Raw genomic sequence first — 18212 nt, forward strand, 5'->3', positions numbered from 1 at the left:
TTTTAGTCAGCAGTTTATCTCCAGAAGACAGGGAATGACTGTTCAGTTTTCTTGTCATGGGCAGGCAGCAGCAGTGGATGTTGAGATCAGGATATTCCTCTCTAAGAGCACTAGCAGAGATTCATAAATTAGTAGGGCTGATTTAAAGCTTTAATAACTATAGGGGTGCCTCTTCTCAATTTAATTTGTCTGTTCTTTTTGGCAGTGGACCAACTAAGTGATCATTGTGCCAAGATCAAATTATGCTGGATTGGATTTTTATAATGCTTTTTACATTCTCTATCTCAAGTTAGTAGTGAATTACATTTAGTTGTACTGAACTGGTTGTGAATTCACATAGTGAGAAGGCCTTCTCCAGCTCCTCACCTGTTGTAACAATCACAACAGTTCCATTTACTCTATAATCCAACAGTGCTGTTGAGCATACGGCCAATTTTTCCAAACGCTTTTTGAATAGTCTAGAGATCTCTAATGAGCACCTAAGCCAATACCACCAAGGGAAAATCCCTACTTAATTGCACATTGGTCAAACAGCCCAAAACTCCGTTAGTGATGTACCGTTTGATCAGCACTGAGAAAAATCCAGCCTCTTTGAATGAGACCTAAACCATAATCTTCTAGTCCAGACAAAATAAGCATTATTTTCCCAGCAATAATGACCAAAAATGTCTGCATAAATGATTTTGCAGAACAAGATATGGTACACGGCTTGCCTCCGGCTGCAAAAACATTATACATTAATGCTAGCCTTCTCTTTTAATTACAGGATAAAAATACTTGTATGTTATCCTCCTGAAGTCATATTTCTGTGACCTCAAGAGGCTAAAGAAGGAGATGATGCAACTGAGGCCAATAGTCTCTGGATAGTCATTCGAAGCACTTCCTCATTCTAAAAATAAACTAGACCAGCTGCTACTATTTTCTAATGCTTTAATAACAGGTCAATATTTTCTAAAGCACCAGATTCTGAGTATTAAGAATTTACTGCCTTTATTGAAGATGTTTAAGATACATGTCTTCTTTGAAAGCCCTCATGCAAGAAAGAAGAAAATTAAGTGACATATCTGAACAGGAAGTAAAGAACTTAAGCAGCTGGACTCTGCTTAAGCAGCTGAAGTAAAGGTACCTTCAGGGCATGAGGATCCACTGCATGGTCGTAACAAAGTCAAAAGAACTGCGAAGGCCAGATTGGTCGAGATCAGGAAGGACTCCGATTTCGTATTTCATCCAAGCTATGGCTTGTCTAAAATCACAATTCATTCCAATACACATCTGAGATATTGAGCTGGACAGGCTCACAAGAGACAGGGTCATGTACTGAACCAAGAGCACCACCTTTACAAGTTCTTCATTTTTATGGACCTCCCAATGATACTATTAACCAAGCTCAATCCTGCTAAAACTTGCAAGAGCAAATTGAATTATTTTCTAGGGTGACATCAACGTAAAGTGCTTCTCAGACTCCTTGTTTTTACTTTTCTTGCCCCAGCTAAGTACTGCATTTGGCACAGTACATTATTTTACATTGTTAATATATGTAGTTAGTTTTTTTTTCCACCAGGGTGGGCCAGTTCATATTAAGGTTTTTTTTTTTTTTTTTTTTTTTTGGTCAAGTCCATCAGAGCTGAAGCTAAAAAACAGTCGAGACTCCATGGCTTTTGGGGGAAGTGTAGCACTAGGCTGAATTTTGATCCCGTCTTCATAAGGCTAGAAAACCACATACTTTCTATGGAGCCACCTAAACTTTTGCATTCTATAGGAGTAATGTCCATATTTAGTTACCATCACACAGCATAGCAGCTTGATCCATGGAGCGATCTCCATGGGAGAAGCGCCTGTGGTACACATTCCTCCTTGTCAGTCACTTGACTATCACATCAGCCACACGGCAGGATGGTCAAAGCACCACTGGCCGCAGGCCCCGGGGCACAGCTCGCAAGCAGAAAGTGGAGACACCGCTGTCCAGCAGGGATTATTTTTCCCCAACGTGCCCACAAGCAATTGAGTTGGGAGTAAGAGACAAGGTCCCATCAGCTCAAAGCACTCCCTCGCCCCAGATTCCTGCCACCCTCTTTCTGCTCCCAACGTGCTCCACTTCCTGTTGTGGCTTATTAAGTCTTTAAGAAAAGCACTTTTTGCATTTCAAGCACAGGGGAAGAAATTCAGTGTCCACCAAAGGCATTCAGGGAAAGGACAAGGAAGCACAGACAGAAAACAGTCAGTCGTTCCCTTCTTTTATTTTAGAATTCACCATTTTTACGATTGCTTGGCCTGGTATGCAGCTATTTCCAGTTAACAAACATCTCTAGTCACATTACAAAAGCTACCTTTGACTCAGTATTTGATCCACAGTCAATGACTTTATCAAAATCAGAGGTACAAAGAAAATATTCAGTGACGCTCCCTCTCCCCGCTCCTAGAAACGTTCACTTGTCAAGCCCAAAATGTTTAATTGGTATTGTCTGTCACTAAACTGTGGGGAACTGCACTTGGAAGGAATCCAGTGAGTCCTTCAGAGCTGCACAGCATAACTGATAGTCTCTTCAGTGCTAGTGGCGAAGCCAACTTGCCAATAAATTTCACTAAGAGAATTACTGGTTCCCACCAGATTGTGGTGCAGAGAAAATTCCAAAGGATTAAAGATTCAAACCCCCAAATTCCTAGTGATTCATACCAAAAAGTCCTAGTGATTCAGAAATTAGTTTCCCACATGCTATAGTAACTATCAGCTTAATTAGCAAAAAGTTGGGCAAACCTATGGAAGGTGTTGCTGTGAGTAGAGAGCAGAAAGACATCTCCTTTCATCAGAGCTTCTTTATTCAAAGAAAATTCCGACTGACACCAATGAGGGATTTGCTTGACTAGATGAGACTTATCCTGTACAAATACAGCTTTGGATTGGATGAATCCTAATTACTTACATTGGAAATGATCGTTGTTTTGTGGATTAAAATCTATAAAGGCCTCCTAGACACACTTTTCAGTTTTAAAAGCTACCATAAGAGAATTCAGAGCTTATTCAGGCCATTTTCATTCTAACTTCCATTGCCAGCTGTAGCTTCTTGAGGCTTCAGTAGCACCCAGAGAAGCACTTCTCCAACAAGCCAACCAAGGAGCCACCAGGGTTAAGACTACTCAAACGAGGGACCCGTTCTCAGGTAATTGTGAGCAACCTACACTCTGTATTACTTTTTATTTCTCCAGTAATTTCTACAAGTTATTAATTATTGTTTTCATTACATACTGAAAGCACTTAGTCTACTAAAACTTTCTTACTCCCAGTTAAAACGTGAAACCCACACAGAAACGTCAGTTCAGCAAAGCATCCATGTTGGGGAGAAAGGGGGGGGACGCTTAATGCTACACTTAAGATTGCTTCCTGAATTCTCATCCTGGACCACAAACATATGCCTGACATTGCGTGCCTGCTGCAGTGCTTTCTGAATCTGGCCCATATAGCAGCACGGGCATCTGCAACGACTAGCAGTTGACATTTCAGATATTAGATAGAACTACTGATACAGTCCAGTCTGCAGAATATTCAAGGTAACAAGAAAAGAAATTACTTGTCTCCCCCTGTAGATGGATAGCTGCAAACCCTTTTTAGGAAGGAGACTAATAAGTTTCATGTAATCAGAAAATTACTAGAATTAGTACCCATCACGCCACTGACAGCATGACCTCTAAAGCAACTCTAAGGTTTTTAATTAAATTTCATGTATTGGCTTTTTAAAATGTCAAAACGACAGTTTCTAAATAACAAGTACTTCTGCAAACTAGACTAACTAACTGCCCATAGGTCACTTCAGGGGAAAAACAAAGTCTTGTAAATTAGCTTAAGGGTTTTTTTAGTTTAATTTACACAGACCTATAACCTGGCATCATTCAGCCACTTTACTCCCCTTATCTGACCTTAGCCAGAAAAAGAAGGCCGTTAATCAGCAAAGGGTTTTCTTTAAAGCTATTCCTAAAGAAATCAGCAAAAGCCAAAAGGTGCAATCGCTCATCTTCACCCAAGCACCTGAGCTGCTGGGCTGCTGTAAGGGGCACTGAGGAGATGGTGGGGCTGACGCACGGGAGAGCAGTGCCCGCTGCTTCGGCGGCTGCGATTAGCTCATCCTGCGGGAAGGGAAGGGAAGGGAATCGCCCTTCCCTGCGCACCAGAAAGGGGACGCTCAAATTAGTCCCAATAAAACATTACGTAAACGCCTCTTGCAAATTGTGTAAGCTTTTCCAAGCATGGTCTCAAGCAGGAACAAAACTGTCCCATAACCCCTGTACCTGCAGGTAGCAGCTTGCACCAACCGTCCAGCCCAGAGCTGACGTAAACAACGCTTCTGACTGAGGGCAAATCTATTTCATTCATGTATACATATATACACAGTCACTGTAGTCCATGGAAAATCTGCATCAAGAATCTCAGCAGAAAGCTTATGAAAAACCATTTCAGAACAAAGCTTTCATTAACAGTTAACGAAACCAAAACTACTGCAAGTATTTTCAATATAGCTGAAACATATAATCCCATTATTTGCATTTAAGTGGAATGCACAAAGAAAATTATGATGAAGACATGTGAATCGACCTAAAGTTTCAGACTCCTACATTAAAAGCATAAGTTCACATGGTAATGACAGAGAAGGATATCGACTGGGAGCAATGTGGGTCTGAATAATTTCCTTTTAGTCAGCCAAAAAATAAGGTTCCCTTTTCTTTACCCCAATCTGGGATTCAACCCAATGTTTATTCCGACCAACCTTTTCTGGACATAACAAATGAATAGACAAGGGAGGAGGGAAGAAAAAAAGAAAAAGAAAAGAAAAAACTGCTCAGTGTCCCTAGAAATTAAGATTCCCTCAGACTGGGGAACCTACTCCCATGTGAGTCCTTAAGGAAGCCCGACTCCTCAAGCTGGGGGTCTTCTGAAGCATCGACCCTTCTTTGATACAGGTCACAAGCTGCAACAGCGTTTATTGCTCTTTCCAGAAAGCAGCAAGGAAGAGTCCTATCTGGTGAACAAGCGCAGAGGAGAAAAACCATTCTCGAACCCCCAATTTGGCTAACCCTCACAGCACACGTGGAAAGCTGGCTCCGACATCTACGGCATCTATAAAGCCCTGGCAGACCTGTTTAGGTCAAGAGCAAGATTAGACCCAGCTAGTTTCTTCCTTTTGTCCAAGTGGCACAATTTAGGGCGACAGAGGGACCGGGACCCACCCATGGTACCAGTGGGAAGGACAGACGGGAGCAGGCGTGCAGTGATGCTACAAGGGGATCCCAGTCCACCCGCTCCTCTGCCAGTCTGACCTAGCACAGCCCTTCAGCTAAAAGAGGAGCATACTTTACAGAACACAGGCCAAAGCACAGAACCACATCAAAAAATATACTATCTGCAATTTGCATTTAAAACAAAGGGCGCTTTTTACGTGCCCCCCCCCCTTTTTTTTTTTTTTTTTTTTTTGAAACTTTAGAGTACCTCAGATGGGATTTTTTTTTCCCCCTTGCATTTTTTGCAGTGAACGGGAGGACGGAAGTGAAAACTAAAGTTTCTGTTCATCAGATCGTGCCCTGACACCAAGGGCTTTGATCACTGTCATAAAACTCATGATGAAACTGCAACACAGTGCACAAGCAGAAAAACTACCTTGCCCATTTTCACCTAAATGCTAAAATTTAGGTATTAAGTCCTAGACCTGTAGATTCAGCTAGCAGTTTTTGGAAGAGGGCTCCACCATTTTACAACTCCCTGGATAAAACCCAACTAAAAACATGTCTGCATTAGTTCTAAAGAAACTTTTCACAAACACCACCTGATTTCTAGAGAGCACTTATAGTAATAAGTCGTTGTCCCACAGGGCAGACCTCACATATGCTGTTCTGCTTCATTTTACTCACTGAATACCTCCTCTTTTCTACCTACGCTATGGTTAGTTGCCTCTTCATTAGTTACAGATACTTTTCATGCTATGTATTAAGTAAATAATTGCGTGCCTGTAAGTATTTTCACCAAGGATTTATCTGTAAAAACAAGCATCAGCCATGCAAGTTCAGCATAGGCCTGGCTCTCAGAGTGATATGAAATTTAATAGTTTCCTTGACATCAATTATGCCCCAAGTACGCCCCAGTCATCTAAGTTTCAGACACCTACACACACACACACACACGACGTAAGTAAGAGCAAAATCTGGTCAACTACATTGATTGTCAATTGTTGATTGAGCTCCATTAAAATTAATCAGATAATTTTATAAAAAAGGTTTCCAGCAAATAATACAAGTCCCTCTACAGAAAATATAAGTCTAGACACTGCATATTAAGAAATGCTCTTTGAATAAGATCCCCATCTTCAAAGACCTTTACAGCCCATTTCTTTCTGTGGAAACTAAAACCATTTTGAAACCTGAAAGATCGAAGGTACAAAAAACTGAGACGTGAAGGAGACCCCCAGCTTCTGATTGACAGCAAAAAGTACCCTTAGGTCAAAAATTTAACACGCTCCAATTACAAAATACTAGGCAGAAAGACACAAGATACAAGCCACAAAAGTGAAGCGTGCCCATGTTCCCTGGGGGCTGAACAAACTGTTGAGAAATGCACTCACAGAATAACACGACACAGTGATCCCATCTTAGTCTATCCCACCGTTGAAAAGAACAGAAAACCGGAATGAACAGATTTCCCTGGAAACTCAGCACATGTCCCACACGTTATAATAGCCAGTCACTTCACAGGAAGCGCAGTATGAGCCACTAGTGTCAGATCAAAAGGCACATTACCGATAAAGAAGATAGGCATACAGCGTTAAGTGCTCCGTTTTATGTCAGAATGTGATAAACTTTAATGCCTCTTAGAGTCCACAACAATTTAAACTTCAGATTCTTTGTCACCATTAAATTCAACACATCAGTCGGTGCTATCTGCCGATACAAAGAGGAACGAACATACACTTTTCCTTTACAGGCAGCCTAGTCATTTATTGTTATTACTCAGCCTTTCTTTTATTCCTCATCATACTTTCCTAAAAGGCACAAGTCAGCTCTAATGAGCACTACTCTCATATAGTATGGATTCGTACAACTATGACCAAATCCTTCTTAGCTAGGACTAAAGAGGAGAAGTCAGGCAGTAGTGTCTTCCTCCTAACACACTCTCATGAACGGCCAAGGTCGGGTGCTTTCCACAGTGCCAACAGCATTCGTTCTTGGGACTCAAAACTATAAAGCTTAATATATTAGAAAGTCAGTTAAACTGTAAAAGGCTAAGATGAGCTACCAAGCTAATGACTTACCTCAAGCTGTCAGGATGAAATGAAATAATTAAAGGTTAACTGGTACAACGGTTTCTTAATTGCTTAGTCATGGAACTTCACTAAAGTTCAGGTTTCTTCAATGTACACCAAGATGGTATTATCTTTTTTGAAACTCACCTGAATTTGTCATGTTTTTCAGGCATGTAGCTCTGATCCTACTGACTTTTGGAAACAGCTCCAATTAAACAAAAGCAGGCTATCTTCAAATTCTAAGGCAGCTAACGCTACATAAATTCTCAGCGGTACTCACTAGCTGTATGTGCAATGCTTTCAGATCAGCATCCTGAAATGCTGAGCTTTTTGGAAAATCCTGCCAGTTATTCAGGGACTCGCTGAAAGCTGAACTTTTGAAAATCTAGCAATGCCTCCGAGTTAACTTCAAAATCACTCTAGCCCATGGCATCTTCAGTTGTCTGACAATCGCTCAGAACAACAAGAACGACACTGTAGAGTAGTCGTGAAAAAAAAATTCATTTCCGTATAAAATAGACAACCATAATACTTCACTAGAGGAACCATGAACCATCTTAATGAATCTGTGACCAAATGTTAAAACTGCAAAGATGTTCCCTTCTTAATTACAGAGGCTAATGAGAATAAAGTTATTCACTGTATTACCACTGATTCTTTGTTATATTAGCACAGAACAGCAGCCTCAAAAAGAAAAAAAGTACAGAAGAAAGCTGAACACCTCCTTTCATGAAGCAAAAGATCCGTCATCCCAAAGTCATTCTCAAGGAAGCCATTAAGTGTTTGATATCTAAAGTAATGTCACTCAAGAGAACATACTGGGGGGGGGGGGAAAAAATCAGTACTTGCTTAGGTCTTCTCAACAGAAAGCTCCAAGTGCTTTACCTAAGAAGTTTTCTACAGTTTCGATTTTAGAGTCACAAAGGCTTAGGCACAAAGTAGTTATGTGAACTGCCTGGTGTCACACAACCCAATTTCAAGAGGTACAATCCTGTCCTGTTGCCATCAATGGACAAGCTGCCATTTACAGCAATGGAGGAGTATTTCACTCCCCGTTTTCCACCAAAGGCTCTGAGCTTTCTCCACTTGGTTATCACACTGCAGAAGAGTGGTTTTCTCCTTCTCCTGACCTCCAAAGGCACAAACTGCGTTCAGCAAATTGAGAGAGCTGAATTCACGCAGGAAAAACTTTCTACTCCAGAAGCAGCATTACTGACTCCCGTGGAGCAAGTCTGCATGGGTTACTGGGCACGACAACAACTATCACATAATGCAGTTCTTGGTCCTTGCCTATCTACAGTGCAACGCGGCAGAACGGTTTCCCCAAGACGCTAGACTTCTGCAAGCTCCTGAACTCTCCGTGCTTTAGCCTTAAGTTTGCTTTTCATCATTCCTGATGTGCAATAACTCATCATACAGCTTCATAATTTTCAGTCATTCATACACACACACGAAGGAATAAATCCTGCTCTATCATATACGTAGCCTGAAGAGTATCTGGCCTGTACTTTCTTAACAATTTTGTTGAAGAGATAGAAGAAGGGGGGGAGCATACTCACGCAGCTCAATCTGTGAATTTCTCCTCGATTCACTCGCCTAACGGTCCTTCTCTTCCTCCGCAGCTCACTGGGCTCCCTTTTGAAAACTTTCCCTCGAAAGCTCATCGTATCAGTAGGAATTCAAGCAGCAAACAAATCACTTTAAAAACACTGCTCCTGTAACCTCTTTGCTTCAGCAGCTTCAGCAAAACGAGTGAAAGCTACTCTTCAGGGGGAAAGTAGGACTAAACCTTGCATGCTGTAGCCACAGTAACTGAACAGAAAGGAAAAGTAGCAATAACTCATTTCTGCCTGTGAATAATATTTTGCTATTAAGGCGACAGTGTCTCATTAAATCACAAATACACTCAGCCCCCTTATCTCTAATGCAAAAACGAAATAGGAAGTTGCAGGAAAAAAAAAAGCCTTCAAATGAACATATCTCTCTGTCTCAAAATCATGGTGTCCTTTCTTCTCAGCAGCCTTTTTGATTTGAAAGCCAAAATGGCTGTATCCTTATTTCACGGGCACATGTGTCTGCAAGCTAAAGAAAGGTGTCCACAAAACTACTGTGCACCTAGGTAAAGCAGAGTTTACCGGCAGACCCTGCAACAGGAGCCTCAGGCTGCTGAGGCTCACAATTGCTCTGCTCTCATACCCAGGTGGCAGTTCCCCTTTCGAAGGGCATGAGACGATTAGCAAGAGGAAGCACCCTGGAAATTTCTGAATCTGCAGACAGCCACAAAAAGGAAAGAAATGTACAGGCTGCTGTTCAAAATACTAGGTTTTTATAGGTCAAAACTGTATTAGAAACGTCCTCTGATTTCGTGCTTCCTGCTGATATAATAAATATTCTTTCCATAAGACTCTGTATCAGACAACTTTAGTACATACAAATAAACTTAAAAGAAGAGCAATGAACTCCGGAAGTAATTGTCATCTTCCCTCTTCCACTACGCTTCTCATAGCAACGTCTAGAGCCTCCATTTGAGCTTTGGGATATTCGGCTGTCCCCCCTATTTTGTATTAGCGTAACTCCAGAGCAACTTCATTACGTTCAAAAGAACTTGGAGGACTTTGACTTCCTCCATAGTGTCAGAATTGCAGCTGAGCACAATTTGAGCCGTTTTCTCAAATCTAGCGTCACAAACAAAAAAAGCTAAGGGATTATTTTCTATTGTGCGTGCTGTTGGCCTCCATAAATAACATCAGTCAGAAAGCACCTGTGACCTGCCAACTTAGAAAAATCAGTTTTCAACTCTGCTATCTTCAAGTTGGAATAAAGCTCCCCAGCTAGTTTGCACAGTAAGTTCCCCAAATTTCATCTTAACGGAGGCTGGCAGCCTCCGCCGTCAGCTGCAAAATAACCAGAGCAGCCGAGGGGATCCTTTGGGGGCGCGGGGGCAAGCACCAGCCCGGGGGCCAGCGCTGCGGCCCCTCGGCCAGCACAGGAGCCCTCACGCGCTTCCTCTTTCCACGCGACTGTGCTAAAGCCACAACGGCAACAGGAATAGTTTTAAAACTGTTTTAAATTAAGGTAGGAAACTCCTCCACTCTATAGCTGTCTAAAGACTGACAGGGCACAAAGGTCTTTCAAAGCCGAACAAAACCCCTCAGTGCCCACACAGGAGCCTGCCCACACACAGCCCCTTTTATTCGCCTTTGTTACCACAGAGGGTTCGTTCGTCTTGCTGCAGCAGCAGAGCTGCGTTTCCCTGTGCAGAGGGTCTTTATGCAGCATGCCTTAGTTCCTTTTTTTAAAAAAAAAAAAAAAAAAATCAGTGTGCATGACCAAGACAATTGATTTTTTTGATTCTCAAGTTTTTGCAAACTGAAACATAAGCATCGTTGTCATAACTTGCTCCAGTTAAGTTTTTGTACGAAATCTGCAACTTAACTGAATGCTCCCCCCTCTGCAGAATTTCCACATGATTGTTCCATATGCAGGATTTCCATGCCAGGAAACCAGCCACAGAGAGCACAGTGTATATGAACTACAAAATAACGTATCAGTCTGGTCAGCTTGCTTTCGTCTTCCATAGTTAAAATACGATAGAACAAAACTGAACAGCAAACAGTATTTAGTTGTCAACTTCATGAATTAGAAAAAACACATCTCATTGGTATCTTCCTAATTTAGCTTTGTCTTGGAGAAGATCACTCCTGTTAAACTGAATTTTACCAGGCCTGCTGTGTGATTGCTTGAGACGGTTTTCACTGTACTCCTACTTAGCAGCGAAAAGGCTCTGTGTCTGGCACTAAAAGACAGAAAAGACAACAGAAACCTTTTGCCAAGATATGCAGACATTTCAAGTGGCTACCAATATAGAACCGCAACATTAACCAAGTTGGAATCATCCTTGGTTTCTCTCAAACCACCACGCTATCTTTGCCGAGTCCCAAGTGCCGTTCGCATAACATAGTGAACGCGGCTGCCAAGACAAAAGGCCCTTGCCAGAAGTTAAATTTAATGCTGGATCCATCAGTCCTGCTGACTTAACTTTCAGCAGATATGAATTCCAAGAGGCTCCAAAGAGTATTGGCTCCCTCCTGTAACTCTATCGCACAGAGCAATCCTCAGCTTTTCTCACCCTCATGCAATATTGCCTGAGCGCTGGACAACAGGCACCACTTCAGTGAGCGAACCTGGAAAAGGTTGTTCCTTAGACACCCGACACCAACCCCCCCCCCCCCAAAAAAAAAAAAAAAAAGGCAAGCAGCATAAGGCCACAATTCCCCCAAGGGAATATGATTTGTAAGGCATGGGTTTCTTGCACGCTCGACTCCTCCAGCCTATACAGGACCTGCAAAAACTACTCCTCAGTTTGACTTTTGGCAATAATTTAAAAGCCCAAATGCACATTTCAGCTCCACCAGCAACCTCAGCCTCCACAGCTCTTCCACAGGAAGGCTCTCTCCTATGCTCCCTGCTCCCAGCATCGCTGAGGAGTCCTTCCAGGGCACCCTGGCCATGGAGAGGAGGGCCACCACTATTTCCTGCAACGTAGATGAACTTTTGTGAACTTCCAAATAATACAAGAGATGAACTTAGGTTCAAGTTTCCAGTTGGTCCTTGTCCAATTTACTCCACTGAGATCTTTTTCCGAAGGATTTTCATTTCTATTATTAAACCTCATGTATTCATATCTCTGACAGCCTGTTTCTCACCGATTCAGTGCTAAAGGCACTGGGTATTGTATTTTTTGAACGCTAAGGCATTGTAAGGTTGAAGCAACAAAATAACAAATAAGCTGTAGCATTAACACAGACATAAAGAGAACCAATACTAAGCACCTGCAAATAAAGATTCCACTTTCTTCCATCTGTTTTGAATGCACCTCCTCTACACTTGCAATGGGGAAGAGGTATTCAGCTACAGGAAACCCACCAGCCCTGGCTGGCTGTGAACTGCTGCATCCGGCTCACATGGTGAAAATAAGGATGTTGAAACAGTTAAAACAAAATACCTAAGGTGGTCAATTCTGTGTTTAATTACTCTTTGCTCTGTTGTCTTTGGTGAACATTTTCTTCTTTTCACAGAATTTTGAAGAAATTTATTAATGACTAGATAGAAAAAGCAGAAATATTTTGTATCTCTGCTTTCTTCCCCAGAAGTAGCTATATATTCCCTTTGTCTCATAGCCACTAGCATTGACTCTTCTGTAGAGGTCATGAATTCTTTAATAATTCTTTTCTTCTCTTTCTCCAGTTTCTTCTAGAGCTTCTGTCCAACTTATTTTGTTTCTCTCTCAAATCTACGCACTGTGACATGTTTCATTGACTTTAGCTTGAATTTATGACATACAGTGACATGTACAAATGTACTGCTGGACAAAACTAGTCCACAACTACTGTATGTTTTTCAATCAATAGAAAATGAATTTCACTAGTGTTTTTCTAGCAGCCTTATAAAAACACAAAAACTCAATCTCCAGCTAATGTAAAGGACACTTCAAAACAGTCTAAATACTTGAATTGCTGCATAACAAATACTGAATTAACCATACTGTCCTCCTAAAAAATCATAAACTCTACCTTGCCCTACTCAGAAGGATCAAAATGAACCTTGAGTTAGCTACACTGGCATTTTTTTCAAGTTTATAGCAGAAAAATCACAGGCAAAGTCAAACTAATAGCAAGTTACAGGAAAACGAACGCTCCTCTTCAGCTCGGTACTATTGTCCAGGAAAAACGATGACATGTACAAACGCAGCGCAAGTCAAAAAACATAGTCTTGATTTATGTCTATGCATATAGACAAGTGCCCATCCACGGCCCTTAACCACAAATTCCTGACTCAGTTTTGTCACTATTACAATTACATCTCTAAAATAAGAACTGACAATCAAATGAGAGAGAACAACCTAAAAGAAAGAATAGGGGAGCTCTGAATCAGAAAGAAAGGAAAATACTGGAAGAGCAGGTACTAATCAACAAAGAAGTCATGCCGGAGCACGCTCAGGCTTTCACAAGCATGTGTCGAGACTGAGGCTCTTCGCTGAAGGGAAAAGACTTCACTACCACCATAGCAGCTATCCATAGCCACTTCCATGGCTAAGGACTACAAGCACTTTGGTATCTATCAGTTTCAAAATGAGAGAGAAGTATCTGTGCCAGCCTTAACACTGGAATATATAAAAACCAGTCTATTGAAATGTTAGCAATAATTACTGCAAACAATCAACCACACATCAGCTCTTAAATCTGCTACGACAAGCTAAAGGACTGTCTTGCTCATTTTCTATTCTTTTACTCTGTTAAAAACAAGTCATCCATCTTCCCAAACGTTATTTTCCCAAAGGCTAATATTTCTAAAGTGGCAGATCCAAAGGCTTTTTGTTTAACAGATTTGAAAAAGGTAGTTTAATTAACAAATAAAAGAACTCCTTTTGCTGGAACAAGCTGCGTGAAAGATTTCAGCTGTGCTGCGTATTACGCCTATCCTGCCAAAGGTGGGAGACATACCTATTTTTTGGATATACAAAACTTTACGATCTTGAAAATACGAGGAAGGATTTTGTGCATCTAAAAGCTTGCCCCCCGCAAACGTATCAAGTTAAGCTAATTACACAGAATCACAGAATCGTTTAGGTTGGATGGGACCTCTGGAGATCATCTAGTCCAACCTCCCTGCTCAAGCAGGGTCACCTAGAGCATATTGCCCAGGATCACATCCAGGCGGCTTTTGAATCTCTCCAGGGAAGGAGACTCCACCATCTCTCTGGGCAACCTGTTCCAATGCTCTGTCACCCTCACAGTGAAGAAGTTTTTCCTCAGGTTCAGGTGGAACTTCCTGTGGTTCAGTTTCTGCCCATTGCCTCTTGTCCTGTTGCTGGGCACCACGGAGAAGATTATTATAATTAGCAAAAAATACACTTCTCATAACAAAACTTGCAGTGACACTGTCATGCAAGCAGCCTCTGCAGTGTAGACCACTACCAAGAAATCTGGCTGACAACTTACTACTTCATCCTTGATCAAAGCATGCATGAGATTCCTGCCTACCTCTTCTGCACAGCCTGTAGCATGTCCAATATGTCAGAGCTCCTGGCAGAAACACAGCATCAAAAAGTTGTTAAAAGAAAAATCAGAGGGTGACAGTCATGCCAAACATCCAACCCCCTGGAGTGGAAACGGAAACAACTCTGTGCTCGCTGACCCTGATGTTAGCGCAGGTCCAGCAGGCGACTGTCAGTTCGGGTACCAGTGAGAAGAAATGGAAAAATACGGTCCCCTGGAAGGGGTCACAAAGGGCTCCCTATCCTACCCTTTCCTACTTGCTCCACGTTGCCTTCCAGCTTCTCTATCCCACGTGAACACGGGGTGCCAGAGCCACAAAACCTGGAGGCCTAACTGCTGTACTGCAGCTACAGAGGACGGTAACGAGGAGATTAACATGGTTATACCCCGCAACATGTGAGCAGGGCCAGCAGGTAAGTTATATTAATATACGTACTGATGCTGCTTTTCAAATCCATCACCCAGGCTTCATATTCGATTCCCTAGTAAGCACACTGTCGCTGTTTATCATGCCGCACGATGCAGGGCAACACTGCTAAAAGTAGGTTATGCAGCTGGACAAAGCGAGCCATATCAGATATAATTTGTCATCCCTTCAGTGGTTTGTCAGAGCGCTCGCCAGGAAACTGATAGTAACCAGTGGAACACACTCTGCATGTTAGCGGATGTCAATGCCAAACACCTACCAACAGGACTGAGAGACCAAAACGGAGGTGTCACCGATTGTACACCACAGTCTCTTATATCTTACCTGCATCTCCCAAAAGCCAAAATCAGTATTTTCTCTTTAGTGGTTTGTGAACACACGTGAAAATTGCACTTGTTAGCAGTTTCACGTTGGACAGGTAAAACAGATTACTACAGTGGGACCAGAAGCAGCCAAGATTTTTGCTAGCACCTACCAGAGAACGTAGAAAGCTCTAGTTATCTCACCTCAAGCCCTTCATCATCAATGATTCAAAAATTCAAGAAGAGATCATCTTTTGGAATGAAATGTTTGATATTGGCCCATGCTTTGAAAGCGTCCCTTTCTAAGGGGAAAATATAAAAACAAAACAATTCAACAATAGAAGTACAACAATTTTGTTAGGAAAAAATACGTACAAAGCAACCTTTTTCAAAGTCAGTCTAGTATTAAATCAGCTGGAAGTGAATGGCACTGTTTTTTGAGAAATACGACTCCACTTCTGGCCTAACAACTTAAGCTGAAACATCGTCTCCAGTATATAAACAGACTCTGTGAAGTCATAAAGTAGCTGATACTTGCATTCTGTCTACAAACCATAAAACTAGCCCTGACCTGACAAAGGGCCACGAATTCATCACAGTAACAAATGACATCAGCACACAAGGTGAGCTCTCCAAGGCAGGGTGACAACGTCCCTGCATAAATACCCATGAAAAGAAGTCTCTCGGATTTGCCAGAGCTCTGCTGACCGACCTTTCCAACAACAGCCTGGTGTCAGTGGCTCCAGCTATGTCAATCCATTTCTTTTCTTTCACCGGAGGGCTGACGGTGCACTGATCTCAGCTGTTCTCTCCTCCGTGCCTTTACCTTCACGTCAAGCCCCAGATATTAGTGCCTCTCATGCAGAACAAATTTATCAGAAGTTTCTGTGCTTCCTTGCTGGGTGTGAAAGGGTAAAGCACACCCTTTCGTTGAACTGGTGGTGTCACAACTTTTCAGTGGGTCGCACTTGCCAGGGCCTTTGTGCGTTGCCAGAGTCAATAGGATTCATTTGTGGTTGAAAGTGCCCCTGGAGGGGCTTGCAGGAGAAAGCCTTTGGGGAGGGCATTTTGGCAGTTCGAGTCCGATCTCACATAGAGTGCTCGAGGGCTCTTACAGCACATATATTTCACCACCTCACAACAGCCTTATAAGCACTCACAATAGCTTGCTGATGTCTACGCTTCAAAAGCCACCTGCTACCCCTTTGCTGTTTTTACAACTAATGAAAAATGTCTTCTTATGCTCCCAATTGGGAAGGGGCCTCAACTGAAAAAGCGGCAGTCCGTACCTCTCCAAAAACGTGGGAACGCTGCTAAACGGGCACACGTTTCCACTTCCTCCTTAGCTCAGGCACATTTGCACCATCTAACCCCACAAGAAAACATTCAATTACTGCAGCATTTCAGCTGCTTTCCCATTTGGAAACTCACCTGCACTCAGCAAGAATATAACACTTTCCCTTGCCACCAGAAGGAGGATGGCCTGGGAGAACACGTTGATGCAAATCCCAGAGGCCTCCAGCTAAGCCCGCACAGTATCATCAACACAAAACCAGTGCTGTGGATCTTGTGCCTCCTGCCGTTCCTTGCCCAGTCGTTCAGCCCTCTCCAGATAGCAGCCACGCAGGGATGCAAGGAGAGAGAAGGGACCGTGCCACGGCACTGCCAGTTGGGCTGGTCTGCAAGCGCGACAGCCCTCCTGCACTGTGAGGCTGCGGGCTCGCATACAGCCCAACCAAGTACAGCAATCGTGGGCTTTCATATTTTTGCACAGGTTGGACAGAAATTGGGCTACATGTCCTCTCTTTAGCAAACAAAATGCTCCTTCTTACATGAGGAATAAAGTTGGAAGACTAAACTTTCCATTTGCAATGTAGTCCTGCTGATGCGTACAAAAGCAAAATATGCAATTGCTTTAATTTCCTCTTCAGTTTGATCCACTGGGAAATTTCAAACAAATATTACCCTTTTGTTTTCATCTACTTGGACTGGAGTCAGCCCTTGATAACAAAACATATACAGTGATGAAGGGCCATAAAGGCCATTAAATAATTCAATCATCTAAATTTACTATCTTGAGCCATGCTGCCGCTGCTGGGTTTTTGGCTTCCACTACATGCTTTTCTGACTGTAACTCTATATGTGCTATTGATGTCTAGTCTAAGTTGCAGAAAGGATTTTTCTTTTTCATTTATTACTAAGAAAAGCTCAGCTTAGACACAACATGTGGTTTACAAAGAGAACCCACATTTTTCTTTAATTTTCCAGCTGGAATGACTGAAGCAAAAGGAGGTCAGGTGACTCACGCACTCAGTGCCAAAAAGAATATCTGTAATGCCATAACACTGAGAGATCTAAGACCCTGGGAACCTCTTCATTGCTTCTGCTAACTACTAAAACACACTCCCTCTGTATGCATGCAAGCTGACTGTATGACCACTCTTGTGTTCGATGTCGCATACTTGTAGCATAGATTGTCAGTGTTACAAATTCCTTTAAACTCTCTTCTGGTACCCATGAATGTCTTAAGCAATTAAGAAAGTGACTGCATACAGTAATTCATCATTTGGATACTATAACGGAAAGCTAAATAATCGGATTCTGGATGACAGAAAAAGCCTAGGAATTTCAAAAACAGATGGGAAAGAGTACCTTCTTAGTTTATCAAAGGAGGAATGAAACATAAAATCCTGCTAACATTAGTCTAGTTTGGCATGTGGAAAAGAGAAAAAGATGACTTGCATCCTTTTGACCTTCCTTTTCTCTTTCCTGATCTCTTGGGGTCTAGAAAGAAAAACAGTACAGTTCAATGGATAGTGCCAAGACCTGATATGGTATTTCTCACGCTGACATAGCTTCCTGTACATCAAAAGAGTTGTTTCACCTTTCCACTCTCTGTTTCTAATTTCCCTTTGCTCGTAAAATAAGATGAGAAAAACATCTCATCTTGCTGTTGATTAAAAGTCCAAACACCCAGAGTCTAACACCTCATTACTGCATTATTCCCAGTAAACACCTAGATTAGCAAATGCCTCTTAAGATTTCGCTAGGGAACGGAAGATTTGTCTAGGGAAACAAAGTTGATAACTAAAAACTGCTAATCCTAATTGATACTTCTAACAACTCTGCAATCTTCAGTGTTACC

General features: G+C 42.1%; 1 protein-coding gene across 12 annotated transcripts in view; it reads right to left on the minus strand.

The window, feature by feature from the left end:
• Positions 1–18212, minus strand: part of DOCK10 (dedicator of cytokinesis 10) — a 165503-nt gene that overhangs the window by 105777 nt on the left and 41514 nt on the right. For 2 of the 12 annotated variants that reach the window (XM_068953725.1, XM_068953723.1), the window contains exon 1: positions 8840–9548. The exons of the other annotated variants lie outside the window; for them this stretch is intronic. In XM_068953725.1, coding sequence (XP_068809826.1) covers positions 8840–8944 — 105 coding nt within the window. In that variant the 5' untranslated portion in view covers positions 8945–9548. Of the gene's footprint in view, positions 1–8839; positions 9549–18212 lie in introns of those variants that run through there. 12 annotated transcript variants of the gene reach the window in all.

The sequence above is a fragment of the Struthio camelus genome, chromosome 9 (assembly GCF_040807025.1).
Source record: "Struthio camelus isolate bStrCam1 chromosome 9, bStrCam1.hap1, whole genome shotgun sequence".
Lineage (NCBI taxonomy): Eukaryota > Metazoa > Chordata > Aves > Struthioniformes > Struthionidae > Struthio > Struthio camelus.